At 57.4% G+C, this 27,381-nt stretch overlaps 1 protein-coding gene across 5 annotated transcripts in view; it reads right to left on the bottom strand.

Annotated features, from left to right (window-relative positions):
• Window positions 1–1,907: 1,907 nt before the first annotated feature.
• The window catches only part of SMG6 (SMG6 nonsense mediated mRNA decay factor), a 103,173-nt gene continuing 77,699 nt past the window's right edge, over window positions 1,908–27,381 (bottom strand). For 2 of the 5 annotated variants that reach the window (XM_085078231.1, XM_085078233.1), the window contains exons 14-19: window positions 16,988–17,164; window positions 14,156–14,305; window positions 7,361–7,514; window positions 3,952–4,163; window positions 3,699–3,780; window positions 1,908–2,175 (exon numbers count right to left, since the gene is read on the bottom strand). In XM_085078231.1, the coding sequence (XP_084934357.1) occupies window positions 2,045–2,175; window positions 3,699–3,780; window positions 3,952–4,163; window positions 7,361–7,514; window positions 14,156–14,305; window positions 16,988–17,164 (906 nt within the window). In that variant the 3' untranslated portion in view covers window positions 1,908–2,044. Of the gene's footprint in view, window positions 2,176–3,698; window positions 3,781–3,951; window positions 4,164–7,360; window positions 7,515–12,814; window positions 12,942–14,155; window positions 14,306–16,987; window positions 17,165–27,381 lie in introns of those variants that run through there. The other 3 variants (XM_085078232.1, XM_085078234.1, XR_014855713.1) reach the window with 3 other exon arrangements.

Below are 27,381 nucleotides of genomic sequence, written 5' to 3' on the forward strand. Positions count from 1 at the left end.
GCAGCAGCTGCAGGTGGGACAGAGCCGCTGTCATTTTTGCAAGGTGTCCCACTGGTGTCCCTCCCTGGTGTCCCCAACCCCAACCTCAGCAGCAACTCGCCCGCTGACAGCAAATGACACACCACACTGCACTGACACATGTTTAATACTAAAAATCATTAAAACCAACTTAACAAAACAGCCCGAAGGTGGGCGCTGCCCCAAGATATGACATCCCAGCAGCCTGGCAGCAATGGCTCCAGGCACTCAAGCTCTGCTCGTGGTTGTGCCAGCTGGTCTGGTGGCACCAAAACTGTCCCCTGGCAGAGCTGCAGGGCCCTCTGGGCTGGTGGTACCTCGGGAAGAGCCTCCGAAAGCAGTTCTGGGGCAGCGCCGTTAGAAAACAAACATTGAAGCACACCCGGTGTGGAGGAGAAGGCAAAGTCTCTGCAAAGCTGGCAGCCAGCAGGGCTGTGGGAAACGAACTGGGGTGTGGGTGCTGATGGCTCTGTGTGCCCCACAGCAGCCCTGGGCACCCCAAAGTCTCTGTGGGCCAGGCTGTGCCCTGCAGCACAGACCCTGTGCCCGATGCCAGGCTGGGCACTGCTCTGGCACAGGTCATCCAGCACAACCTTCTGTGTCCATCGTGCTGCCCAGGCTCTGACCCTGCTGCTGGCCCTGGCCGTGGGGCTGGGCAGCTGGCACAGGGGTAACTGTGCTTCCTGGTGCAGACACCAAGCCACCCACACAGGAAAGGCCAACGCTGGGCTCTGTCCTGCTGCTTCCTCCGCCACCTCTGACACTTCCCTCCCACGGCCGCGGCGCCCCAGCGGGGACCAGGGGTGGCCTCGGGGTTGCTCCCACCCTCGGCTCAGGGGACTGGGACTTGACAGAGCTCCAGGGGCTCCAGTTCAGGGGTTAATGCTCCCTCTTAGCTTCTGTATCTGGTGTGTCACTGGGGATGGGACACTTGGTGATGGGACAATGTGGGGTGTGGAAGGCTTAACAGCACCCCAACCCCAAATCCCAGCATGGAATGACCCAGGGATGAGCCGATGGCTTCATCCATGGAGCAGCTTGGGAGGGGACCCTCTCAGCTAGGTAAATAGGGGGGCTGAGCTGTGGCTCTCTCTGACTCTGCAGCCATAGGCATGAGCCAGATCCCACATGGAAGAGGGGCCTGTGGCAATGTGGGGACACACAGTACCCATGGGACAGCTGGTCCTGGGGTCCTTGGAGAATTTTGTTAGCCTCACACTGAGTCTTAGGTCAAAAGTGTGCCTAAAGGTAGCAGGATGGCACTAAAGGGTTTGGAGGAGAAGGCAAGGGGCAAGTAATGGCTGGGATGGGCAGGGGATCAGGACAAAGCAGCTGTGGGGGTGTTCAAAGCCTCCCCCAGCAAAGCAGGCAGGGCACACACCTGAAAACTAACCTACGCTGAAAAAACAAAACAAGCAAATCCCTCACCAGGGAAAGGACAAGCAGCACCCCTGCTTGGGGCAGCACACGGTGGGGAAGGGGACAGGGACCTGGGGCTGTCTGGCCACACAGGACAAACAGGTTGGGGCAGGGGGAAACCTGCCCTTGAAGTCCATGGCCTCTCCAGGGGGTACAGGCTGGACTAAGCAATCCCAAAGTCTGTGCCGGCGTGTCCCCAGTCTCTGCCCTACGCAGCCTACAAACCCAAAGAGCCACCAACGTGTGACTCGAGCTCTCTGCACCCAAGCAAACCAAGCAAAAGGCTGGTGATCCACCACAGGGCTCACCCAAAGCTTCCCTTGCCAGCGGGACTCTCCAGCTCCGCGCTGGCACTGCCCAAAGGCTGGCGGGACCCTCAACGGCCCAGCCTCCACGTGAACCATCCACAGCAATGACCTTCCCAGCTGGTCTGCCCTCGGGGGGCCCTTCGCAGCACGGCCATTCTGGGGTGGGTTGAAGACGTGGCGTTTATTGTTCGTGGTGGGCTGGCGGCGGTGGCGGCGCGGCGAGGCGGCCGCTGGAGCCCAACTCCCACCGTAAGGGGCTGCGTGACTCGCTCAGGGGCTCTGGGCCCCGCTGGGCCCCCTCAGCCCTCCTGGGCCCACTTGAGGAAGGTGGGGATGTCCCGCACCGGCACGTTGCGGGTCAGCGCTTTGACTCGCAGGTTCCGGTCGTCCGTCAGCAAAACCACTTCCCTGAGCAAACGGATGGGATCGTCTGCAATGAGACACACACAGAGTGAGCACAGCGAGGCTCAGAGCTGCCCCAGGCCTTGCAACCATTCCCACGGTGTGTTTCCCCCACCCTCCTTGCTCCCAGCTCCTTGCTGAGGCTTCCTGGTGGGTCTTACAGATAGCCCTGCATCCCAAAGGCTGGCTGCTCTCCATTCTTTGCTGCCCAGGGATGATTTGTGATCCCTGCCCACTGCCCACATGGGGTGGTGGACTGGCCACAGGCTGGGAAGAGGAGGTCCCTGCCTGACCCAGGCCAGGAAGACAGCCCGCGACCCTGGCTCCAGCAGGAAGCTGGTGCTATTATTCTGTTGATCTCATTATAAGATCTAAAGCCACCCCTCATTTTTCGTAGAGCTTTTTTGGAGTCGCCACTGACACTGAGGCGTTTCTGGCTGTGGCTCAGAGAGACACAGAGTTGATGCCTGAGGAACAACCGAAGGGATCTTGCCCCCAGATGGATGAGCTGCCCCGCACGCAACGCGCCGGGCTGGGATGTGGGAGCCACGCTTACGTGTGTGAGAGGCAGGGGAAGCATATGGGGTATGTGTAAGCAGCTGGGTCCTGTGACCAGAGTACTGTTCCTATGAGCACAGGAAACACAGTGCCTCCGAGCCAGGACGGGAATGGAAAAAACAGAGTTTATGGGAGCCCAACATGGGCCCAGATTGGCTGCGCAGGGAGCGGCAGGACGAGGGGAAGGGGAGGGTGGCCAGGAACGCGGGCTACGGTCATGGTGTTGAGGCTGGGGATGGAGGGCGAGAGCCTGGCTGGCCTGTGCTGGAAGGAAGGGGATTTGGGGCTCAGTAGGAAGACAGGACAGGGATTGAGAGCTGCCTCAAGTGGGACAGGGAGGTTTTGCGCGGACACTTTAAGAAATGTGTAACAATAAACATCCTCTGCTCCGCGCTGGTGACGTGCCTCCTTGTTACAAACCAGAGGCTGTCAGCTTGTCAGGCCCCATTCCCCATAATCCACATGATTTCAAAATTCAGCATCATTTGCACATAAACATTTGGTGACGGTTTCTCTGTGAATCTGACAAGTTAAGCTGCTAAGAATTCGTGCTGACAAATGCGGGTTGATTTCTTGGGCAGCTGCTGATGCGATTCCCATCCCTGCCGCCCTGGCAACAGCCTGGGGGCTGTCTGGTCCCAGAACACACGGCTGATGCCAACCAGGAATCCAGTGGAAAAAGAATCCTGGACAGAAGGCATCAGGGGTTGTGGGGAGGAGGCATTTTCTGGCCCTTTGTCACCACAAAAATGGCTCTGTGGGTGTTTATGGTGGGTTTGTCAGAGGCTGGGGCATCCCCAAGGTGCTGTGAGGTGACATTTGGCAATGTCACCTGGGTCACAGCCTGGGGCAGACCGGAGGCAGGAGGTGGCACCTTGGTGTTGAAAGAGGAAAAATGCGGGAGGGAACAGATCCAAGGGCCATGAAAGAGAAACGGGAGGAGCCTGTGGAATGCAACAGAGAAGGGACAAAGAGGATGTGAGGATGTCCCACCTTTGTTGGAGGGCATGAAATCCTTGGCCTTGTCATTGCAATAGTGGAGGCAGCAGGACAGAATCAGGTCGTCATTGTTTCCCTGAAAAAGAAAGAGCAAGGTTACCCTTGGCAGGGAGAACTTTGCACCCTGCTCCACGTGGGGGGACAGAGCCACCCACTTCCCAGAGCTCATGCACCTCAGGGTCCCTGGTTTTCCCCAAGGAGGTGGTGGCAAAATGCTCCAAACCCTCAGTGTCCAGGATGCTCTTACCTGCTGGCCAGTGGTGTCTTCACTGCGGAAGGAGATGGACTCCAGCTCGTTGCCTCGGCTGGTCAGAGCCCTCAAACAGTTGTCCCGGCTCTCGAATCTCTCCTCCAGGAACTCGATGGACTTCCTGGCTCTCTCCTGCACTTGGCGGGCATAGCCTGCAGCCCGGTGCTCCATCTCTGGGCCCTTGGCCAGGCCATCCAGCTCGTTTATCACTTCAAACAGGAAGAGGAGGTACAGTTACTATGGGACAAGGTGCTCCCGTGACCTGCTGCTGGAGCACACAAGTTGCCAAGGCCTCAGGGCCGGGGCACTGGGAGCTGGCTCAGGAAATCTGGGTTCAGCTGCCGCAGTGTCCCTGTGCTCCTGGACTTGGCTGCAGCTCTGGAAAAGCTTTGCTGCCTTCCACCTCCGTGGGTCACCTGGCTCGGCCCCGAGAGCTCAGGCACCTCACCCCCACAGCCTAACTGGTGAGGGCAACTGGTTCTGCTCTGCCAAACACTGGGGAGCATCTCTGTGCCCCCCACCCTGCATTCCTGCATCGTGACCAACAGCACGTCCGTGCCCGGGGGGGGTCAGGAAACCCTGAACTCCTGCATCCTGCTCCTCTATCTCCCAGCACAGCGGTGGCACTGTGCCTCCTGCCCGTGTGGCACTGCCTGGCTCTGTGCTGTCTGACTGCAGGGCTGCACATGGGAACAGGAAGCAGGCAGTTCCCACCCTGGCACTACTTCCCCCCACACAAATCCCTGGCCTGTTTTCCCACCTGAAGCCACCGCCCCGTGCTCCTGGCAGGGAACACACTCCTTTCAACACCTCACCCATCTGGCTCTGCACATCTGTCCCGCCTCAAGATGAGCTTGGAATCCAGGTGGATTCCCAGCCTGTTCACCTTGACTGGAACCTCTTGTACTGCTGCCAAGTGGTTGGGAACTCCAGCTGCTTCAGCCCCACGAGCCCAAGGGACCCCAGAGCTCCAGGAGGGACCAACCCTCGGGTGGCTGGGGGTGCTGGAAAAGCCACTCTGCATGTGTGAGCGACGACGCTCCTGTGCACATCTGGCCACACCCTTGCAGGCCCAGCCTCACAGCTGGCAGCGGGGCTGGGCACACCAGTGTGCATCCAGATGTGCAAACAAGTGTCCCCTGGCGGGGCTGCGTGTGCACAGAGCCGTGCGCGCGGCAGAGCTGGTGTGCACGTGTGCATGAGGGAGCCTCCGCGCACTCTGTGTGTGTGTGTGTGTGTGTTTTAGCCATGGCTTCATTTCTGAAGATTGTTTCCGAGCTTGGAGCCAAGTCCTGAGTTCAAGTGGGAACTATGCATTCCTTGGGGGGTTCGGGGAGAGAGCTCGGGGTCTGAGGCCTCTCCCCAGTGCTGTGAATCACTGCCCGGGGAGCCTGCGTGATCGCTCTGTTCCATGGTGAGACTGGCACTCACTGTCTGGGTATTCCAATTAAATCTGCATGGAGTTGCTTTGCTCTTCCCTGGCTGGAGACTCTTCTTGCTACCGACCTGATGCTGCCATTTCCACACAATGCACGGCTGGGCCCGGGGTGGGGGGAGCCGTGCAAGAACGGAACATCAAACAGGAAAAGCTGGTATTCCCTCCCGAAATCCGCCTTCCTGCTTCCAAGCTAAACAGGCTTCAAAGGGGAGGCTTGTTTGTGCTTCTGCACCAGGCCTGGCTTCTCCATGGTGGGGTCAGGCTCAAGGAGCACGGAGCAGGTTAAAGAGCAAGAGAAACAAACCCAACGAGAAGCCAAGCGCTTAACCCCTTGCTGCATCCCCGGGAAGAGCAGGGAGCAGTGCCGGGGGAAGGGCACTGTGCCTCCCTCCAGGCTGGCCATGGCACCAAGGCCTCTGTCCCCAGCAGCCACAGGCCCAGGAGATGGATGGCTTCCTCCTGCCCACACTGATGGCTATTCTGGGGGATGAGGGGGAATGTGACCAACACGTGGTGTGGACAGGGAGTCTTTGGCTTTGGGGTGCTTTTGGGAGGCTCGTGGGAGATGAGTTACTTTGTCCCCTTATGACAAGGCAGCAGGACAGCAGGGCACTGAAGGTGCTCAATCCTGCCTGTGGCAGGGCAGGCCAGGCTCCTTTTGCAGGTTGAAGGCAGCAGCATCTCAGACAGGGGCAGGACCAGAGTTTTCAGCTCTCCTGCTGTCCCTGGCTGGGTTTTGATGGAGAAGCCTCACAGCAACCACTGGAGTGCACCAGGAGGCAAAGCCATGGCCCTAGGGCAGGTCCCAGCTCTCCCAGGTGTTAACATGCTCCACAGCCCTCAGGGCTTCCCAGGCTCTGCTGGTGCTGCTCACTGCCTTCCCTCGGCTTCCGCAGTGCCAAGCCATGGAGCAACTTGGCAGCTCCCGTGCTGAGCTGGGCAGGCATCCAGCCCTGCTCTCCCCACCCAGGGGTGCCATCCCCAGCCTCAGGAATCCCTCCTGAGCTACACCGCTCCCCCTGAGGGGAAGGGCAGCAGCTGGATGTTGGCTCTGGGACAGGCAGAGCTGTCTGCTGGACACCAGGAGCTGGGAAGGAACCCCCACAGTGGCTTGGAGAACAGCCCCCTTGCATGACACGGGGTGCACCTGTGCCACCTCCCTGCCTGGACACCGGCGATGCCCAGGGGACACGGCTGTTCCCTGTCCTCCCGGGGCTGTGGATGGCATGTGGGCTCTGCAAGGCTCAGCCCCACTCCTGCCCCAGCCTCTCCTGCTGCCCTCGGGGATCCTGCAAGTGCCAGGCTGGCACAGGGACATGCCAAGCACCGGTGTGCCACTGGCCAGTGGAACAGCACCTCCAGCCCGGAGAGGGATCAAACAGAGCAAAGGCATCTGACCAAACACTGCCGCCACCCTGGGAGACCACCCAGCAGCACAGCCGTTATCTGCCAGGGTGAGTGTTTACCAATAACGGGAACCAGCTTGCTGTTTTACTGCGAGCTTTATAAGGATAAAAAGAAGGGCTGGGCTTGAGCAGCTCCAAGACACTGGGACACAGGCCGGCCATTTGCTCAGCCTGCCTAAGCCCCAGCTCAGCTGGGATAAGCTATCTGCTCTGATTGTTTAACAATTCCTCCTCCTCGCTCCCTTGGAGATTCCCTCCAAATCCTGTTAAACACCCATCTGCTTTCTCCTGGCCCCTGGCACACCCAAATACACCGGGAGAGGTTTGCTGAGTGCTGTGGGCAGAAGGCTGGCAGGAAGGGAGCAGAGTGACAGGGGCTGAAGGAATGCCAACAACGGCTGGGATGAGACAGGGCAGGATGAAGTCCAGTCCCACGGCATGAGCTGACCAGCTCCAGACCACACAGGCACTGTGGGCACGTGGGGCATGGAGAGAGGGAGCCAGACTGCAGGGACAGACCACACTAGGGGAGAGGGGAAGCCCCCACCACAGCCCTACTCACCGATCAGGGGCACCACCAGGATGAACTTCCTGCAGTCCAGCAGCGTGACCAAACTGCCGAGGTGGTCGATGAAACCATTGGTGTCCGGGACCAGAAAGACAGGTCTGATCTCCAGCTCCATCTGCCTCATTTGGCTCTGGTCTTTCAGCACAGCCTGGAGGAGAAGGAAGGACACATGGTGAGTAAGGAGGATGTCAGTCCTGTGACCTGTGGACCCTGAGAGCAGAAGATAAGCCTGGCTGGCATGTACAAATCCATGTGAAGGAGTCTGGGATGAGGCTGCATCCATCCCACCTGCATACCCTGAACACCAGCTCTTGCAGATCCACAGGACACGTGAGCAGGATGGCAAAAGCCTCTAAAAAAGCACTCTCCTAGGAACACAGCCCTGTCCAGGCTCTGGGAGAACTGGGACCAGCCTTGAAAATGGAAGTATTTTGGGAAATGTCCTATTTGTGGGACTGGCAGTTGCCAGGACCATCTGCACCAGTGCCAAGGGGCAGGGAGGACAGGGGTTCTGGGGCTTCACATGGAAACAGGGCAAGGTGACAACAGACAAAACAAACCAGTTTGGGACACAGAAGTCCTGCCAACAGCCTCCTAACACAGAGACCCCAAGCAGGCAGCCAGAGGTCTGTGGGGTAGGGATCCTTGGCTGAGTAGCTCCCTCACTGTCCTACCACCTCCTGCACATGCCTTGCCTTTTCCCACTCCATCCAGCTGGGAAACCAGGTGGGTTCCAGCCCTGAAAACTCACAGTACTGTCCTTGGTTGAGCCCTTCACATCCACAGAGACCAGAGGTGCTCACACCCACAGGGGGAGGGTCTGCTGAGACTCACTGTCTGCCCTCTGGGCTGCACCTGGACCTCAGGCCAACACCAGTTGCCAAAACGGGACCCCAGAGCTCACGTATGACTTTCGAGGCTCTCGAAGGACTTGGGCTCTTTAGTAAGTCACAGGCTTAAAAAACTCAGGATGCTATTCTAGTGCTTCCTCTGCTTAAAAATAGCTTCCCTGGACTCGCTGATGTTTGTTGCCTCTAATAGGAACCGGTCACCCATGGAGCACAGCAGAGCTGCTGTGGAACACATCCACCCTGCAAACCCTTCTGAGAGCAGGCTGGGACCCACCAGATGTGCCCTGGGGACACATGGTCACCACCGACCCTGTCCTGAAATGTTTTGGGGAGCTCCCCCTACCCACGGTGAGGATCCCAACCCTCCCTCAGTCATGCCAAACCCTCGGAGGCGCCCTGGAACAACATGCTGCATGGGCCAGCAGTGGCCATGGAAAGAAGTGGTTTTTAATTCATTTCCAAGTGTTGTCATCTGGCTTTAAATCAAGGCGGCTTGATGCTGCCACCTCCCACAAGTGTCTCCAGGCAAGGCAGCAACCAGAACCTCACCACGTGCCTCCCACCCTCCTTCTGGCAGTGCTGGTTCTGGGGATGTGGCTCCCACAAACCCTGAGGGATGATGGGCAGAGCAAGGAGTGTGCCAGGTCCTGCCTGCTGCATGCCAGCGTGAGGACATGTCCTCCCCATCACAAAGGGGACACACCAGTGTCCCCATGCCAGTGCTCTGCACCAGCTGTGTGACAGCTACAGTCAGGAACAAACCAGAATCAACCCTGCCACGAGGAGAACAGCAGGTGGGGCGTCTCCACAAGGTTTTGGGGTGTGGTAGGAGATGCTCAGACCTGGGAGGCACCTGACCCTTCTCCACCTGCCATGAGGGGATGAAGAAGAGCCCCACCAACCAACCCAGAGACTCAGAGAGCAGCAAGTCCCTTGTGTGGTGGCCGAAGAGGTCAATGGCCCTGAAGCTGCAGGAAGTGGGGGTGAAACCACGCAGTCTCCACTGAACAGTGACAATCCTCTGTGACCAAGAGCTGGTGGCAGGAGGAGACCCCTGGCTGCACCCCAGCCCTGTGGCTCATGCAGGTGACCTCAGGAACGCAAGCAGGATGCTCACCTACCCCTCTGGCCGGGGTGACAGGGGTGACAGCAGCGAGGGCAGTACCCTCGTGTGTGGCATTTGCCCCTGCGGCCCGGGCTGGCCGTACCCAGCCGATTCCTGGCAGCCTCCAGCAAGGCCTGTGCCGGCCGTCACGTCCCATTCCGCTCGCCGGGCCGCCCGGTGAGAGAAGGACACAGGATGCGCCGGGAGTGAAAGAGCGAGGTCGGCGGGGAGCGTGCCAAGTCCCCGCGCACAGCTCCGGGCCGCTCGGGGAGCCAGAGGGAAACTCGCCTTTGCAGAGTTCAGAGGCCGGCAGCGAGATTTATTTTTGTTTGTGTGAGTAAAAGGCTGCAGAAGCCTCCGGCCAAGGGGTTTGGGGGAGAGAGGAGTGGCCTGTGATTCATGCGGACGCTGGATGGCCACACGCCAGAGATGAAAGGGAGCCCATGTGCGGCAGAACCGGGGAGGCCAGTTCTGCCTTAACCCTTCTGCCGGTCCGCGGGGCACGGTCCTGTGGGGAGGAAGGGGAGTGGGGGTGTGTGGATCGGGATGCCCAAGTTGGGGACCTGGTTTCTGTGCTGCCAGAAATGAGCTACTGGTCCCACCGTGCCTCAATTTCCCTGATACGAGGACAGGGAGATGGTGGCCTGTGTGTCCTGCTGGGAGGTGGGGTCTGGGAATGACCCTGGGGAGCACGGGGTGGACAGAACAGCGGAGGTACAGCCTCGCCCTGGCCCGAGTGTTTTGGGACAGCCGGATTTTGGCTTTGGGTTAAACAAATAGGCTCGGCTCGGCTCAACTCAGTGGCAGGGTGACCCTACAGTGCTGGACGTGGCAGGGAACCTCTGAGGCCGGAGGCTCCCTGCCCTCTCCTGGGCTGCCAGCTCCACCCTCCTCGCCTCCAGGACCCACACACTGTGGGTCAGCACTGCTCCCACCCGCAGCCCCCTGCCCATCCCGCTGCTCCGGCCACGGGGGCTTCTCCCAGGAGCTAGGCTGGAGCCGGAGGTGGCTCCCCAGGCTGCCCCAGCTGGTGGCAGCACTGAGATCAGACACTCCTGCGCACACAGTCCCAAATTCCCAGCTCATCCATCAGCTGGGATCACCTGGGGAATTCCCCGGAAGCCGATGCACGGGGGAAGGCTTCCAGCGTGGGCAGGGGACAGGTCCCCCAAAAGTCAGGACTTTGTGCAGAGCGACAGGGGAGCCAACTGAGGGTCTCCACCACCTGCACAGAATAGAACAGGGCTCCACATAGACCCTGGATCTCTGCACACAGACCCCAGAGCTCCTCCGCCCGTGGTGCCAGGATGCCAGAGAGGCTGAAGAGAAAACTGCCCGCCTGCCTTTGGGACAGGTCACACGGGGTCACGCCGCTCAGCCAGGGCGGAAGGGCCACCACCATCCTGCCACCACCTCTCTCCCGCCACCACCCGCTCCCCAACCGCGGCGAAAGCCGGCGCCGCTGCCCCTTCCATCCCCGCGAGCTCCGCGGGGATCGGATTTTCCAGGGCCGAGAACAATGCCTCCTCCAAGCCTCTCTGCTCGAGGGCTTCCTCCTCCCAAGGCTCGTCTTCCTCGGGAGTAAACGTGCCCCGTGCCTGGTAGCACACCGGGGCCGCCGCCGTGGTGGAGCCGCCGTGGGTGGGTGTGCGCCTTCCGCAGGCTGCAGGCACCCTCTCCCAGGCCAGGCAGGTGCTGAGGCGGCGCGTGTGCATTGTTCCTGCGGGGAGGGAGAGCGTGAATGGGACACGGCTAAATTTAGCCACTTACTCACGCTGCCGCCACAAAGGAGCGGCTGCATCTTAAAGGGGGCGGCCGTTCCGTGGGCTCAGAAGGGACAGGAGAGAGGCTATTTTGGGAAGACATGTCATAATTGGCCGCCCCGGTTGAGCTGCTTCTGTAATGCTGAGCAAAACAATAGCAGCATCCAGAGGAAGAGCCTGTTATGTTTCAGGTGGGATGTTTTCAACCGGTCAGGAAACTCGACCGCTCCCAGCGCGCAGCGGCGGCACAAAGGACAGGGGACGCTGAACAGCATGGACCGAGGGCTGGCCAAGCAGCAGGACACGCTGTGGGCTGGGGACAGCCCTGGCTGAAAGTGCTGCCTGTCCCAGCAGCGTCGCTGCCACCTCTTCTTGTCCACCTTCCTGCCTGGCTTCTGCTCCCTACAAATACCTGAGCAGCATGCGGAGATGTGCCTGGTCTTTCACCTTGTCCTGATGCATTGCTGCTGTCACCAGCTCTGTGCCAGGGTGGGCAAGTGGCAGGCTGGCAATGGAGCCAGGGAGCAAAGGGCTGCCTCACATCTAGAGCTGCCCAGGGACACAGGAGACCTCACCCTGCTCTGGTCTGTCTTTCAGAGTAATGGTTTTGGGGTCTGTGTTTGCGTAGGGGAATGAAGCTGAGCTGAGCTCCCTCTAAAGCTGGTGGTCACCCTGTTGGCCATTTATCCTGCCAGGACTTGTGCTCCCTCAGCAGCTCAAGACACAATCCTGCACACACCCAGCCAGGACAGGGCCTGAAGGAGAGCAGTGAAGTGGCAGGAAAACCTCCTTGGGGGAAGGCAGTGACTTCACCCTTGAGAAGCACAACTCTGTGAGTCCCAGGTGAGGCTGTGACACTTGGGCACAGAAAGAAACCACACAGCCAAGAGATGAAGGCTCTGCCCTGCACCCTGAGTCCCTGCACACACCAGCACAAAGTCTGTGGGAGGCAGCCACAGCACCTGGAGTCCCCACTGCTGTGTGAAGATCCTGTGTGCTGGGACAGGAACCACATCTGCTGGACTCAGATGGAGCTGTGGCTTGTCCCCAGGAAAACGCAAGGGTGACTTGGAGAGCAGGTGATGCTCCCTAGGTGGGCAGTGAATGAGAGGCTCTAACAGGGAAGGGAGAAGGTCGCCAGATCCCATGAAACACTAAATCTCTTGAGAAGAGCAGAAAGGCCAAGGTTAAGAGGGAAAGTGGAGGGGGTGGATGCTGAGCTGGCTCCAACCTGGCCTCCCCCAGCAGCATTTTCCACCCGAGCTCCTCTGCGCCTCCAGCTGCGTGGTCAGTACCCAGGCAGGGAGAGCACTGGGGCAAGCACACATGCTCTGCTCCAGGCCATTCCCAGCCAGCTACAGGCCTGGATGACTTTCCCGAAACCCCAAGGACTACTCCTCCACCCCGTGCCTTCAGACTCCAACTGCACCTCAGCTCTCAGCTGTGCAGCTCCTGAAGCTGCCCACACCCTCATTTTGACCTCTCTCTGCCTGCAAGCATCGGCCCCAGCACGGCCGGGGAGGAAGGGAGGAGCAGGCCGGGGGGAGAAAGCCCCTGACAACATCAGGCAGCCCCCACTCTCCCTGCAGAATGGGCAGCGGCCATCCCGGGGGGCCCTGCTGCAGCTGCGCCGGTCGCCGGGATCTGCCGCGCGCTGCCCTCCCCGAACATGTGCAGTTCCTGTTTGCTGTGTCTGTACAAGGCGGTGGGAAGTGGGGAATTTACTTACACCTCCCGCTTAACAGCCATGGGAGGCTGGAAGGCTTCAGGCCGCTTTAATTTACAGCCCATCTCTCCAATCTCTCGCTCGTTTGGTTGCTGCTTTCTTCCTCCTCGAATTAACGTGACCCAGGTACCTGCCAACAATAATGGACTCGGCTTGCGGGGGCGGCCCCTCCCTCCCGGCACAACTAACTTCTACCTTCGCCTCGATACCAATTGCTCCGAATTCAAAAGAAAAAAGTTAAAAAAAAAAAAAGAGAAAAAAGGCGAAATCTGCAAAGGTTGGGGTGGGTTTGGAAAAGCGAAGCACAGTGGTTCTGGGCCCGGCGCCAGTAGCCCGAGGGTACACATGTGCAGGCTCTCCCAGTAGGGCCTTCAGCAGCCCTGTTTTACAACCACCTCGGCACACACTGCAGAGTTCACGCATATGGCCAGACAGATGTGTCTGGCTTACGTTCAAGGCTGGAAAATGAAGAATTATGGAAGTGAAGGGCCCTGGGCATTAGAGAGGGCGGAGGTGAGGGGGAGGGGAGCCAGGGAGAATTTTTCCTCTGCTGAGAAATCCTCATCTGGGCTGCGGGGCTGGAGGAAGAGGGGTTGTGAGCGAGGAGGCAGCCAACAGCCATCCATGCATGTGAGATTGCTCTTAAAGCAACAGGGTGCATGGCCAGGCATCTGCTCCCAGTCCAACCAGTTTACTTCACCAGCTCCCACTGGGAAACACACTCACATCAGGGCAGGGCCAGGCCAGGATCACCTGCATCCCGTCTGTTTGTCCCCATAACGATGGCAACGTTCTGGCTGCAGCAGCCGTTCGCAGACTATTTTTCCGCCGCTGGCTCCTGCATGAACTCTGCCGTTCACGTCCCACCCTCTCCCTGTCTGCCCTGCTGCACAGGAAGGCTGATTTCTCACCAAATCTCGCTGTCACGGAGCCTCTGCCCTGGGTGGGGGCACAGCTCACTGGCACACGCACAGGAGCCTCTGCCCTGGGGCACAGCTCACTGCCTGGCACAAAAGCCAGCAGCTAAAGCACTGCCCTGCCACCCCTGGGTGTGCTGGCAGCTCCATAGGGAAGCTGTGTCTGCCTTCAGGAGGGTCCCAGGAGTTCCCAAAATATTCATTTCAAAGCCTGGGAAGGCAGATCTTACCCAGGGTGGGGACAGCAACACGGATTTGGACCTCCAAAGGGCCAAAGCTAAGTTGCTGCTGGATTTCACAGAGGCAGCACATGGCATTACACCCAGGAAGGTCAAGGTGCTACAGGATGTCCCAAGAGGCCATGGAAACATGGTAGGAAAACAGCTGTGCACCACTGGCACAGCGAGGTGGGATCAGCCCATCCTACCTGAATCTTGTCTTGACGGCGCTGCTGCTCAGCGACTTTCCTGGCCAGGGCTTGCTTTTTGGCTCTGAGCTCCTTGATGTCCATCTCTCCTCCACTGCCTTCAGTCTCAGAATCATCTTCATAAGCCTCGATCCTCACATCATCCTCCTTCTCCCAGGAAATGCAGAAAGAGAGAAAAACAGGAGGGCAGTCATTGTAAGGGATGCTGGTGGCAGGGATTGTTTTCATTCTGCTCTCATTTTTCCAGCAGACAAATCCCTGTCAGGCATGGTCCATCATCCCTTTCTGATGGGTGACTGACTATTTCTAAAGATCCAAAAGAAACCAAATAGTAAACATTCAGGAAATGACAAGGTGACACACGAGGTAAGAGGGCAGGAAAGGCAGCGACCAGGCAGGGCAGGGGCAGCCCAGCTTAACGCTCTGTTCTAAAATCACACCCTCTTCCTCACCTTGGAAAACTCTTCCCACAGCCTTGGGTGAGTCACTGATGTTTTATAGCCTCCAGTTCTGTGAAATCATGGTATTTCCCTGTCTCTCTGCTTTGCCTGGCTGTTTAGGCTGCACATCCCTGTTCAGGCTGCTTCTTCCTCCCTCCCTGCACCAGGGCTGTACAAAGCTCCTCTAACCCTGCTGCCTTACCCCACAGGGCACACAGGCTGCTCATCCTGACAGGAACCCCAGATCCATGAACTCAGATGCCCTTCTCCATTCTGATCTCTGAGCAGGCCAGAGAGATTTCTGCACCCACCCCAAAACTTCCAGCTGGTCTGGAACAGATGTTTCAGAAGGAGATGCTCAAAATCTTGATTTTAAAGCTCCACGTGACAGAGCATCCACTGTGTCTCAAGGTCACTCATTTCAACAGTTAATGACTTCCTCTGTTAACATTTCCACCCTACTTCTAGTCAGCCTTTGCCATGCTCCTGCTGTCCAGAACCTTGTTTTTGCTGAATTTAAGGGCCCCTGGTTCTCCAACCTCCTGCCCACACAAGCACATGTGAACCATACTCCATCTTCTTCCTCCCCACCAGTTCTGCAGACCCTTCCCAATATACCTGCACTGCCTAAACTGGAGACCCCAGAAGAAGCCATGATGTTCCTTCCTCACCCAGCTGCCCTAGTGATCATGGGTGGCCTTCTCAAGCCATGCCATCACCCATCCTCCCCTCTCTGCACAAAATCCAAGGGTTGTGATGGGGCTGGGAAGAGTTCCCAGATGGCACCTGGCCAGAAAGACCTGCTCTGAGCCCCTGGAGGGCTGCAGGAGACAGAGGGTAAGAGCAGGGCTCTACTCCCTGCCCTGTGCAGGCTGCCACCACACGTGTCAGCAGAAGGGACTCGTGGGTCTTAATTTAGAACAACCCCAGCGCTGCACAGTCGTGCACTCAATCATTTCACCCCGACTGCACGCCCGCCTGGCCACATAACCACCTTCCCTTCTCTCCTTGTGACTTCTGGCCATGGGAACGAGGAAGATGGGAGCCCTCAGGCTCACTTCCCTCTGCTGGGACAGCCTGGACCACAGCGGATGGGGGGATCCTGCCAGAGGGTGAATGTCACAGCAGGGCTCAGGGAAAAGCCTCTGTCTGATGCAGATCTGCTTGGTGGGTCAGGACCTGCTTGTCCAGAGTGCTGGTGGTCACAATGGCAATCTCTACTCCTTGAGATTAGCGCCCAAGAAGGAAGCTCCAGGCTTGCACAATGAGCTCATGGAGAAATTTCCACAGCTGAGCAGAGACTCTGGGGATGGGGCAGGAGGGAGCTATCCTCTCACAGTGCTTGTTCGTAGCAGGAATAGGAGGCAGTAAACCAACAAAAGGAGTCTTCTGGAGAACAGGACCATCCCTGTCATGAGCCTGGGTAGAACCCAAAGATCCCCCATATCTCAGTTTGAAAATCTTCAGCACCTTCTCCAGGACAGGACAAAGATCCAGGTCTCCCACCTTATAGAGAGACAACTCTTTCTGCCTGGGGATTTGCTCAGCTGGGACAAGGAGAATGCTGACTCCAGCATTGCTCTGGGCTCCTCTGACTTTCAGTTCCCTGGGGCACAGGGAGCCATGGGACAGAGACAAGGAGCTGTCCCTGCACAGGGTGACACCCCTCTGGCTCTGAGTGCCCAGCCCCAGCACAGGAAGGAGAGCCAGAGTGAGCCTGGGCAGCACCAGGCCACCCAGCTTCCCGTTCCCAACGCCTCTGCTCCTCTCTCCTGTTTCCGTGGCCTTTCCAACTGCAAGATTAAACAGAAGAAAGGAGTCAACCTGCAGAGCGGCTGGCAGGGCCCTTAAACACACACACGGAGCCTGGAGAGAAGCAAGGCCTACAGGAACAAGCAAGGGCAGAAAAACAAGAGTTGAATTCCTTAATCACATCAGGATGTGAGAGGCAGGGGAGGGACGGGGCGCCAATGTCAGCTCTTCCTGTACGTGTGCTGGAGGCTGCAGCTCAGTCCTCCACCACAACGAGCTCCACGGCTATAAACTTGATCCCCAAGCTGAACCCTGACACCCCCTCGCCCACCTCCTCTCCCGGGGCCGCGGCGCTGCGCGTTATTAAAGCTCCCCCTGCTCTGGGTACGGAGAAAGCAGCATCTGGAACTCATAGCGGCGCGCGAGATAGAGGCAGGCGGGCCGGGCTGGCAGGAAAGGGCACGAGAGAAGCACACTCGGGAGACGAGGGCTGCGCACCATTTGCCCCCCCCCGCCTCCCCCCATAAAATGCACACGCAGCTAGGGCAGCTATAAATAGCGGGAGCTGCAGGGCAGGCAGAGGCTGGGCCCCACAGGGGTGATTCTTCCTTCACCGAGGCGCGCTCTTCCCGCACGGTACCTGATCTTCCAGTTGTTTTCCCTCTTGGCTTCCCATTTCCTTTCCCATGGCGTCTGGGACGGGTGCCACTGACACATATTTTCCACCCTTGAATGCCAGCAAAGGCTCTTCTTGTCCACAAAGGGCTTCCAGGAAATACTTCAGAACTGTGACCCTCTTGCAGTCGGCTGCAATAACCTACGGGGTGAGGACGAGGGGGTTGGGGAGAGGGAAAGGAAAACAAAGTCAGTGCAAAGGGGAGCGGATGAGTAACGACCAGGGGGAAATGTTTGGGATGGAAGGCCCAGCGGGATGCAGGCAGCACTGTAGGGATGTGCAGGGTGCCCCTGCTCTAAACACGGGTGGAAGGGGTTTGCCTTGCTTTGTAGTCCTCAGGGAAAAGGAGGCAAGCAAAGTCAGGACACTCAGCTCTGATCCATGCCCTGTCCTGGATGAAGGACTGGCACGACATAGCCAGCCCCCTGCCCCAGCCCCACCAAATGGGGGAAAGTCCTGCTGAACCATGAGAGATCAATGATGTGGCCTATCCCTCTATTTCATTTTGGCTTTGCTGCCAGATTTCCCCCCCAAAAGCTGTGGAGGGATGCAGGTGTGAGAGTGAGAAGGTGGGGGCATTTGAGAAAACTGAGCCCCTCCTCACCTCCAGCCCGACCCCATCCCACGGGCCCACCTCACAGACCAACTGGGGAGCCCCATTGGGGAGCCTGGGACGGATCTGGCCTGAAGGAAACTCAATAGCTTGGGTAATTATCCAATTTATGAGGCTCTCAAATGGAGTTTCCAGAGCACAGGAGCCTGGTGCCTCCACAGCCCTGTCCCGTGCGGCACAGCCTCTGCCGGCACCTCCGCCACGACTGGCCTTGGCTCAGCCCTCATCCCCTTGCAGCAGGGCTCTGCACCTGCACAGCTCTCCCCTGGTGCTTCCTGCTGACCGCTGTCACCCCCAGGGAGCTGCAGATTTATAGGGAGAAAGTCAGCAAATGAGACTAGAAGTGCTACATGCTAAGGACACAAAATCCGTATTGACATCCAAGTTCCTCCTGCTCCCCCAAACCACCCTGAGTTTGGTGTGCTTGTAGACCAAAGCAGGCTGAGATCCCAATCCCAAAAGGGTCCTTGCAGGCTCCCAGGACTGGGATTCTGAAGCTGGGGAGAGGGCCAGACTCAAGCAGGGACACCCACAGTGTGATGCCAATACCATGGCTTGGGCTGTGCCCTGGCTGGGGCTGTGCCCTGGTGAGTGAGGGCTGGCAGCAGCACTGGCCCTGCTGCACCGGGCTGCCGTGAGAGGAAACTTCTGCTCTTCCACAGCGCTGCCAGTTTCCTCTCTGCGGGCTAATTTTAACCACCGTGTCGCTGCAGTGCGTGTCAAAAACCTGACCCTCCTCTGACCTCCAACCTCCCACCCTGGCTGCTGCCGGAGCGAGGCACCCTCGTGCACCAGCAGCCGGGGTTGCCTCTGTTTGGAGGTGCTCCCCTGGAATCCTGTGTTGCCCTGGGCCTCCATGGAGTGGGAGGAGAAGCCCTGTCCTCCTCAGCCCACCCCACGGAGGCAGCTGCTGCTGCAGGGAGGGGGTGTGAGCAGGGTGATCACAGGAATTAGTATTTTGAGGAGTGACAGACTCATAACCTCTGATTCTGCACCTAGGAAATGTGTCCTGTGGGACAGAGGTGAGCGAAGGACAAGGTGGCACCAGCTCAGCAGTTCCAGGAGCTGCTGGGGACCCTCTTTCCCAGGACAGCTGTTTGCTGCTTGTGACATCCAGCCAGGAGCAATCCCTGCCAGTGTCACCACAGGAACATTCCCATCTTCCTGGCTCTCCTTTAGGAACGATTGTGTGCAGGGGAAAGTCCAAAGGAAAGAGAACACGAGCAAAGTGGGAATGGCTGTCATGGGAAACATCCCTCCTGAGAGTTCCTGAGAGCTCTGGGCTGCAGCTGAAGGAAGTGGTGGAAACCTCACTGCTGGCTTCACCCCCAGCTCCGTGGGCTAATGCCACAGAGGCCCAGCCTGACTCACACAGGGTAACTTCTGCTCAGGGATTTTCCAGTCTGGGTATCTGCAGTTCCATTGTGCCCAGGCTGCTGGGCAAGCAGACTGCTTGCCACCACCAGCCACATACCAGGGGATGCCAGGATGTAGCCAAGAGCAGCAGCAGTGGGGAAGGGGATGCAGAACTGCCTGTAAGGGTGGGGCAGAGATGGGTGCCCCATCCTGACACCATTCCTGAGGGATTTCTCATGACACCTCTAGAAATAAAAGCCACATCCATGAGGTCTGCAGGAGGGGCTGGGTGCTGACACAGCTGCAGTGCAGCCATCGCTGCACACAGCCTTCAGTGTGAGCCTCTTAGATGGGGAATGATCAGGCAAAATGCAGAAGAGCTCCCTTCACCTCTGGCTGGGACTGGGGACAAGGGCAGGTGGGATCACTCCTTCCTCCCTCCCTGAAGAAGAAACCAGTAGGAAACACCAGATTTCCTGCCAAGCCAGCACAGCACATGCTTAAATCCAGCTCATCTGCTGGGGAGAAAGAGCCCAACCAAAGGCCCATGACATAATGCCACAGCAACTCATCTCATGAACACATTTTTCCAGCCCACATGAATGAAAAACAGGGAAGGAGCAAATGCTCCGCACATCCCCGTCACGTGCAGCCCTGCTTGGGGAGGACACAGCAGAGCCCCGGGCTGCCGGCAGCCAGGCTGGGAAAGAAGTGACCCGTGACTGGCACCCAGGTCTCTGTCAAACAGCAGAGTGGGACCTTGTGTGCGGCTGAGCAACCCGCCTGGGTCAGGAACTTCCCGTTTCGGGGTGGAAATGAGAGTGGGATAACTGGGATGGCAGCAAGGGCACTCGCTGGTGCACATGGTGATCTCAGTGAGCACACCAGGAGCTGTGCCCAACCTTCCTGAAGGAATGGGAGTATGAAATTCCATGGTGGTGATGGATCTGGTGATGTGGCAGCAGACACCCCGTCCCCAGCACCCTTCCCTCTCTGACTGTGCAGGGCGACAGCAGGAACCGAAAGCCTGGCTTCGAGTCACTGCTGGGTATGAAAATAGGCCTGACACGAACGCAGCCGCTCTCAAAGGAAAACCGAAACCGAGAATTGCTGAAGTGGTCTGGTGCCCCCGTCCGTGACCCGGGTTCAGTTCCGCAGAGCCACCGCCGAGCCCCGAGCCACCGCGGTGCCTCTCGGGGACACGTGGCTGGGGACCAGGCGTGGGACAGAGGTGGCTTAGGCTGCAGCAGCCCCGATCGCCAGGCTGTTCTCATCAGAGCTGGAGGAGATTGGAGAGGTTTCCAACCTCATGCTCTATCAGCCAGGCTCACCACCAGCTCCAGCACCAGCCACCCACTGGGGGCTGGCAGCCGCTTGGCCACACTGCCGAGGCTCATTAGCCAACTGCTAATTCATGGGTCACACATTAACATACTGATCATTGAGTAAGACACAGCGGGATGCACATTAACACACGCTAACTGCCTGTAGAGACCCACTGGGCTGCGCATTAGCTGTACCAGCTGTTGTGTTTTCAAAGCCGCTCTGCAGTGCCAGTGCCACCAGGATCTCACGAGTGTCACCTCCTGCCAGCAGTGAGCCGAGTTCCCCAGTTATCCAGGGCTTCCCAGACCTAATGAAGCTGATCCCCTCTATCTCCCACCACTGATAAAACAGGCAGAAGGGAAAAGCTTCCCTGAGCGCTGTGGAGGGCAGAGGACTCCCACAGCACATCACCACGTGTCCTCCAGGAGATTTAAGGGGAGGGAAGGGCTTCACTCCGAGAGCTGTGAGCGCTGTGCCTGAGGGGACACCTGCACCTGATGCTGGCAGGGTGACACCACCAGAAACCAGCCCCGGTCTCACTTTGGGTCAGAGGAGCGCCTGGAGCCGGGGGGGTTGTGCCTCTGCCCCCAGGCTGGCCCCACTGCTCCGCACGCGGCTCTCCCGCAGCTCCGAAAATCGCTGTCACACCCTCCGCCGCCTTCAATCAACTTTTACAACTTGTTAATTTTATGCAGCGTCCTAAAGAGCAAACAACTGGGAGGCAGGAATGCAGATTCCTTCAGCTAGTCCAAAGAACCTCCGGCAGCCAAGCCAGCTGGCCAGGGGAGCCCTGCTCAGCCGCAGGGACCTGCCACATCCCGGGGGGGACATGGTCTGGAGGGGCTGCCCCAAGCCCACGGCAGCCTCTGGCAATGCCACGCTGCTGCTGGAGGTGTGTGGAGGGATCTTGGCAGCTTATCCCTCGGCAAAACCTGAGGCTCCAGCAGGAAACAGGAGGCAGAGGCTCCGGAGAAGGGATTGCTCAGAGGACAGGCTGCCATTGCCGGCTCTGCATTCCTGTGTGCGAGGGGGAGACACCAGCACATCCTGACAGCTGGATTCAGAAGGGGAAAAGGACATGAGAAGTTTGAGTCATAGCGTGGAGAGATCCCATCCCAGATTCGGAGATGGGAATGGGATAGGACCAGGACTCAGAGCCAAGCTCCAGCACGATCCAGCGTGGGGATAACGCTGTTTTTGCCACATCGTTTTAAACATGTCTTAGCTGAAGTAGCTGAACGATGCTGAAACCAAGCGAGCCCCAAACAATCTGAACCACGCAGTGACTGCACGGCCCAGCTGAAATGTTTGCACTGACCCTGCTAAAACATCCAGGCAGGCCATGGCTCAATGCCTCCCTGTGCCCTGGGCTGCCTCCTCCCATCCCCGGGGAGCCAGCTCGGAGGAGGAGCACCGAGGAAAACGCCTGGTTTGGTCTCATCCCTGCTGGGTTTTAATCTCGAACAGAAGCTGGGCTGGGTTTAACCCTGGACTCATCACAGCCTGACTCCTCTGGGCTCCTTCCCCAGGCAGGATGTGGCCCAAGGAGCCCCTTGCTCTGCCCAGCCCCAAATACTGCTTGGAGGGGTTTGGCCACCTGGGTGAGGAGGACCAAGGTGTCTGTCACGGCTGGCAGAGGCGCTCACAGCTGGATGTAACCCCAGTTTCGGCAGCTGGGAGCTGCCTGCAGCCACAGATCTCTCAGAGAAACTTTTAATTTCGACTAATCCCACAAGCAGGCTCGGTGGACATGGTTCCCACATGCCTGCAATGCCGTGTGTGACTTGGGAGAGCAACTGTGGCTGCAGCAGGGACCTAACCAAGGTACCTCTGGCTCGAGTGGTGGAGTCCACCAGTGCCCAGAGTCCACCTCACTGCTGCACATTGTGCACCAACCAGAGAGCACATCTGGGGAAAGGATCCACCACATCCCTGCTGGATGCTGCATCACAGAGAGCACCATGAGAAAACACCTAGGGAAGACAAAGAAGTCCAGAAGAACCACTCCAGTTGCTCTTCCACATGGCCACTGCTGGAGAGCCACTCTCCAAAGAGAAAATGTGGCCATGTCTCATCCAAACCTCTCTCCCAGCATCCTGAGCCTCAGTGAGGCACAGCTCCAGCCTCTGCTCTGAGGCACACGGTCTCAGACGAGTCATCGCAGCAGATGTGCTTTTGGCCTGGCAAACACCTCCGTCTTTCCAGCTTTAAAGGCCACACAGCTCAGCCAGGACTGGCCTTTAAAGCTGGAAAGCAGCACGGAAAGGGAGCCAGCTGCCCACCATCACCAGGGATTGCTGGGCTTGCCTCATCCAGTGCAGTGATGCACAGAAGACACATGGGTGACATAAAGGTGCAAAGTGATAGATCTGAGCTGAGTCACTCCATTTTTGGGATCAGAAACCAGAAAAAGCTCTGAGTAGCTTGCACAGATTCCTACCAAGGAACTGCTGGCAGCTGTAAGACATCAGGGTGAGACCCAGTGTTGTGGCTTTGGGTTTTTCAGGGTGACACAGGGGAAGCAGTGAGCAGCTCCAGGGCTTGGAGCCAAAATACTCCTGGAGCGTGCTGCAGGAACCTTTAGCTCCTTTTGTAGAAGAGTCAACACCAAAGCCACCTAAAGCAGATGCTCCACATGGAAAACCATCCTCCAGATCCATTTCAAGTTCCTGACACAGCCCAGCCCAGGACCAACTGCTTCCCTGGAGTTACACAGCCTGAAGAGGAAAGTTCCTGATGGATTCCAAACCAAGCTTTTGGCTTTCGCTGATGCTTGGAAAGACTTGCCCTAATGCCTTATTCACCTGTTAAATGTGCTAAAGAACCTCACTGTCAGATCCAAGGAGCAGCAGAATTTGCAGCACTGAGCAGTTTGCTCCAGGCTGCACCTCGTAGGCTCTTCAGCTTGTTTAGTTTTACCCCCACCAGAGCAGACCCAGAGAAGATGATAGGGTACAGGAGGTTTCCACTGAGTGATGGGGATGTTTCATCTGGTTTGTGAGTGTCTGATCCTCCTCAGGCATTGCTGCCAACAGCTCAAGGGTTATGGGCTCCTCCACAGTGCAAAATGGTGCCTCCAGTAAGACACTGCAGGAATTTTTGTAGGAATTTTCACTGGTGAAAGCATTTGCTTCCACCCACCACGGCCACATGTGCTGATCCCCCCAGCACTGACACATCAGGGCATTTGTGCTCTCCAAGGTGAAGCCTTGAGCACAGGAGCACACATTTTAATTGCCTTTCATGTGAACGAGGGGCTGAAAAATCATACCTGGGATAGACGTAGATGATTCCTGGAGAAACAGTGAGTCACACACAGGGACTCCCTGTTACAGCCAACTCAATGCCCCCCCCTCTCCCACCCTAGCTCCCAGCATATGCCCAAATTTCCTAAGGAAAGAAAGAGAAAAAGTCAGGCCACAGAATAAAGCCAAGTCTGAAAAAGCCTGCTCTGCTCCTCCCTTGCAAATCCTACCGGAACACAAACTGCGGAAGACAAATCCCTGAAATCCTGCCCCGAGCCCGTGGTCCCAGGCTGGGGAAAGAGGAAGGCAAGATCCTTATCCTCAGCAAAGCCAACAGGGCACCACTGACAGCTTTCACAGGGCATGGGCTGCTCTCCCTGCCGCAGGAGCCTCCAGTCTTTTCCTTTTCGGGGACTGGGGGAATTTATTTCCTCTGCCATTTCGGAGGATGCCTGCCTTGCCAGAGATTGTTTTGCAGAGTTCAGACAGATAAGAAAGTGGTTAGCAGGCTCTTCGGTGGAGGAAGGGAGGATTGCTTAGTAAGGGAAAGGGGACCACTCTGCTCTCAGCAGCCACACGCTGCCCTTCCTCTGAGGCCACTGCTCCAGGGGACACTGGCGTGGGGGACAAAGCAGGGCCACCCCAAAACCTCTCCACTCCGGGTTTTTTTTGGGTATATCTGCTTGTGGGGCCACGCTGGTGACCAGAGGCTGTGTTCCTGTGCCAGGACTGGGATCTGTCTCTCCTGGAATCTGGGAAATGCGGCTGATGAATGTTCAATCCAACATCTCGATTGCAAATCTCAGGGCGCTCTTGCAACAGAAAGAGCCCTTTCTGCAGAATATATAGGGGGGAAAAAAAAGGGCAGGAGCCAAGTCCAGGCTGCCCATGCTGTGGTTATCTGGCACCCTCCCTGTTCCAGAATGTGTCTCTGCAGCGGTGGCAGGAGGGAGCTGGGGGTTCACAAGGAGGAAATCCTGAAGATTCACCGACAGCACAAGCTCTTTCCCAAGGACTTCCCCATAGAGACAACTAGAAACTGCCCCATGATTTAACCCACAGAGTAACTCAGTGACTCCTGTCCCACAGATAAGGCACCAGTGTCACAGAGTGCTGAGAGGGTGGGAAGTTGGGTGGTGGAAGGAAAAGCCTGACAGCACAGGAACAGAGGAGCAGGGATGGGAATCTACGATACAAAAATAGCAAAAAAAAGGTGCAAAAACCAGAGCTCACCCTGACAGCCCCCACCTGCCCTGCCTGCACCATCCACCTCTTGCCCTTCCAGTGTCACCTCTGCTTCAGGCAGAGAGGAAACCATGGCATGGTGGACTTCCACCCTGGAGGTGTTAAAGGGCTGACCATCCCTGACTCCTGACCTCAGCAGCGAGAGGGAGAGGAGAGGGAAAAGCTGGAATATTCTGCCTGGTCCTGGCAGAGCTGGCTGGGAAGCCATTTCTGTGAGTTTACACAGCTTATACGTTCTCCATGCAGTTCCTGGCTGCCTTCCATCGCAGATGAGAGTTTTATGTCGAATTTTAAGTTTGACCACAAATATTTAAACTTCCTTGGACCACAAATGCTGTATCTTCTTTGTGGTTTAGTTGGCACCATATGAGTATTTACAGATCCCTATATGTCTGTCTGTCATTTAAATATCTCACGGAGGTGCCAAAGGCTTATAAAGTGGAGAGGCTCCTCCAGCAGACCCCCGATTCTCCCTCTCTGCCCTTCCTTACCCAGCAAAGGCAAGGGAGAGGTGCAGGCACTGGCCAAGCCCTTGCAGAGGGCACAGCTGCTCTGGGCTGAGCCTTTCATACTTGCACTCTATTAAGTTTTCTTTCCAGAGAATGTCATCTGAGATCCCACCGTAACTTCCACAGTTCCCTGCCCTGGTGGATACTTGAACTGGGATGAAAGCACTTGGAATTTTCTCCTCTTCTCTTAGGAAACTGAGTCTACAGGAGACTGTTTTAATGAGAACCGCTAAAACCTCCTAAAGCAGCACAGCTCCCACCTGGCCGCTGCTCGCAGCCTCCCCACGGGGGTTTTCACTTCCTCAAACACCAGCAACTCTCAGCGGGTGATAATCCCAACCTGCTGAACTGGGATCCTGCTCTAGGTAAACTGGTCAGAGTGGTTAGTGCCAGTGGCACAGCGGTATTGAATTCAGGCAAGGCCGTTTGGCCAGGAGAATGCAACCGAATAAACATCATAAAAGATCCTTCCTAAGCACCTACAGCCAAAGGAATTTGGTGTTGCTGGTATGTGGAGCTGGATGGGGAGCAGAGAGCTGAGGGTCTCTGAGCTGATACCCAGCTGGCTGGGTGACTTATGGGGAGCAGCAGCCCAAAATCTGAGTTAAAACACACACTGGCTTCAGTTAAGCTGTGTGTGTTTTGTTTCCTTCAGGCTTTTTAGTCTAGGACTAAAGCAAGACGCTCATTCCACCAATTTTAGGGCAACTTCAGAACACAGAGCAGCGTGGTAGATGCTGCTCCTGCAACACTGCTCTTCCCATCCCAGGGATCCACAGCACTCGGGGAGCTCTCCCACAGCTCCCACCACCCCTTGGGAGACACAGAGCAACAGCGTGCCCAGGGCAATAGCTCCAGTGATGGCTGCCCACATCAGAGCAAACAGATACCTGAGTCAGAGCCATGGGATGAGAAACCTCTGCTCCACAAACCAGAAACCAGACAGAGCAACGTCAGTGCTGAGCTGCCCTGGTGCTGCCTCACCAGCCCTGGATGCTGCTGGGAAGCTCAGGGCACTCTGGCTCTCCTTATCTTTGGAAGCGGAAAGAGAAGAAGCTTCACTTTGAACTAACAAAGCCCTCGTGAAAGGGCAGCTCTGCATGCAGGGAGGAGCTCCTCTGGCGGCTCTGCCGGGGCCAGCGCTGAATTCCCTTGAAAACAGAGGGTGGGGATACAGCAGGCAATGGAATAACACCAGAAAAATGCCACCGCGGCTCGGCTGGCTGCGACACCGCAGCCCCAGAGATGTGACCAACGCTGGCATTTCCCCCCCTGCCGCAAGAACCGCGCTGGCAGCGTGCTCCCGGCTCGGGGCAGGGCGGGAAGAGGCTCACACCATTTCCAGCAGCCACTTCAGGGAGGGACAAACGCTCTTATTTTGCTTTACAGTGAAATGCTGCCACTTAGGGGACTCCCGATGACGTTCTTGTGCCTGAGAGCCCATGTCCTCTTCCAGGAGGGGCTGCTCCAAGCAGGACATGCTCCGTTAGCCTGCCAGAGAGGTAACTTTCAGCACTGGCCGTGAGCTTTGGCCCACGAGGATTCTGCTTCGCTTTAAGGAAGCAGCGAGCACAGCACTGCTACTTATACCCAATACTCAGCTCTTTTGGCAAATGATTAATGGCCCAAGCCTTGCAGTTGCTTGCTTCCAGCTGGGCCAAGAGCTGCAAACACACCTAGGGAAGGGAAAGGAAGGAGGAATTGGAACGTTGGCTTGGTGGGGAAAGGAAAACTATTCGCTGTGTCTTTGTTTTCGGGAGAGCTCCTCCTCTCGGGAGTGGGATGCTGAGTGCAGAGCAGGGCCCCTGCCCCGAAACGGAGGAGCTGAAGCAGAACAATAGGGTGGGGACTCTGGATGAGCCCCGACAAGTGGGGTGGGCTGGAGCAGGGGCACCGATCCATCCTTTTGACTTCATTCACACTTACAGCTGCATTAGAGACATTTCCTGAAAGCACAGTAGGAAGAGAGGGGTATTCGCTCACTCCACCCTCCATCTAACAGCGTCCTCGCGATCCAGCCGTGCACAGAGAGCCAATTCTGGCCTCTGGCAGAGCTGCAGGCCA

Source organism: Lichenostomus cassidix, chromosome 19 (genome assembly GCF_008360975.1).
Source record: "Lichenostomus cassidix isolate B80296 chromosome 19, HeHo_3.0, whole genome shotgun sequence".
Taxonomy (NCBI): Eukaryota; Metazoa; Chordata; class Aves; order Passeriformes; family Meliphagidae; genus Lichenostomus; species Lichenostomus cassidix.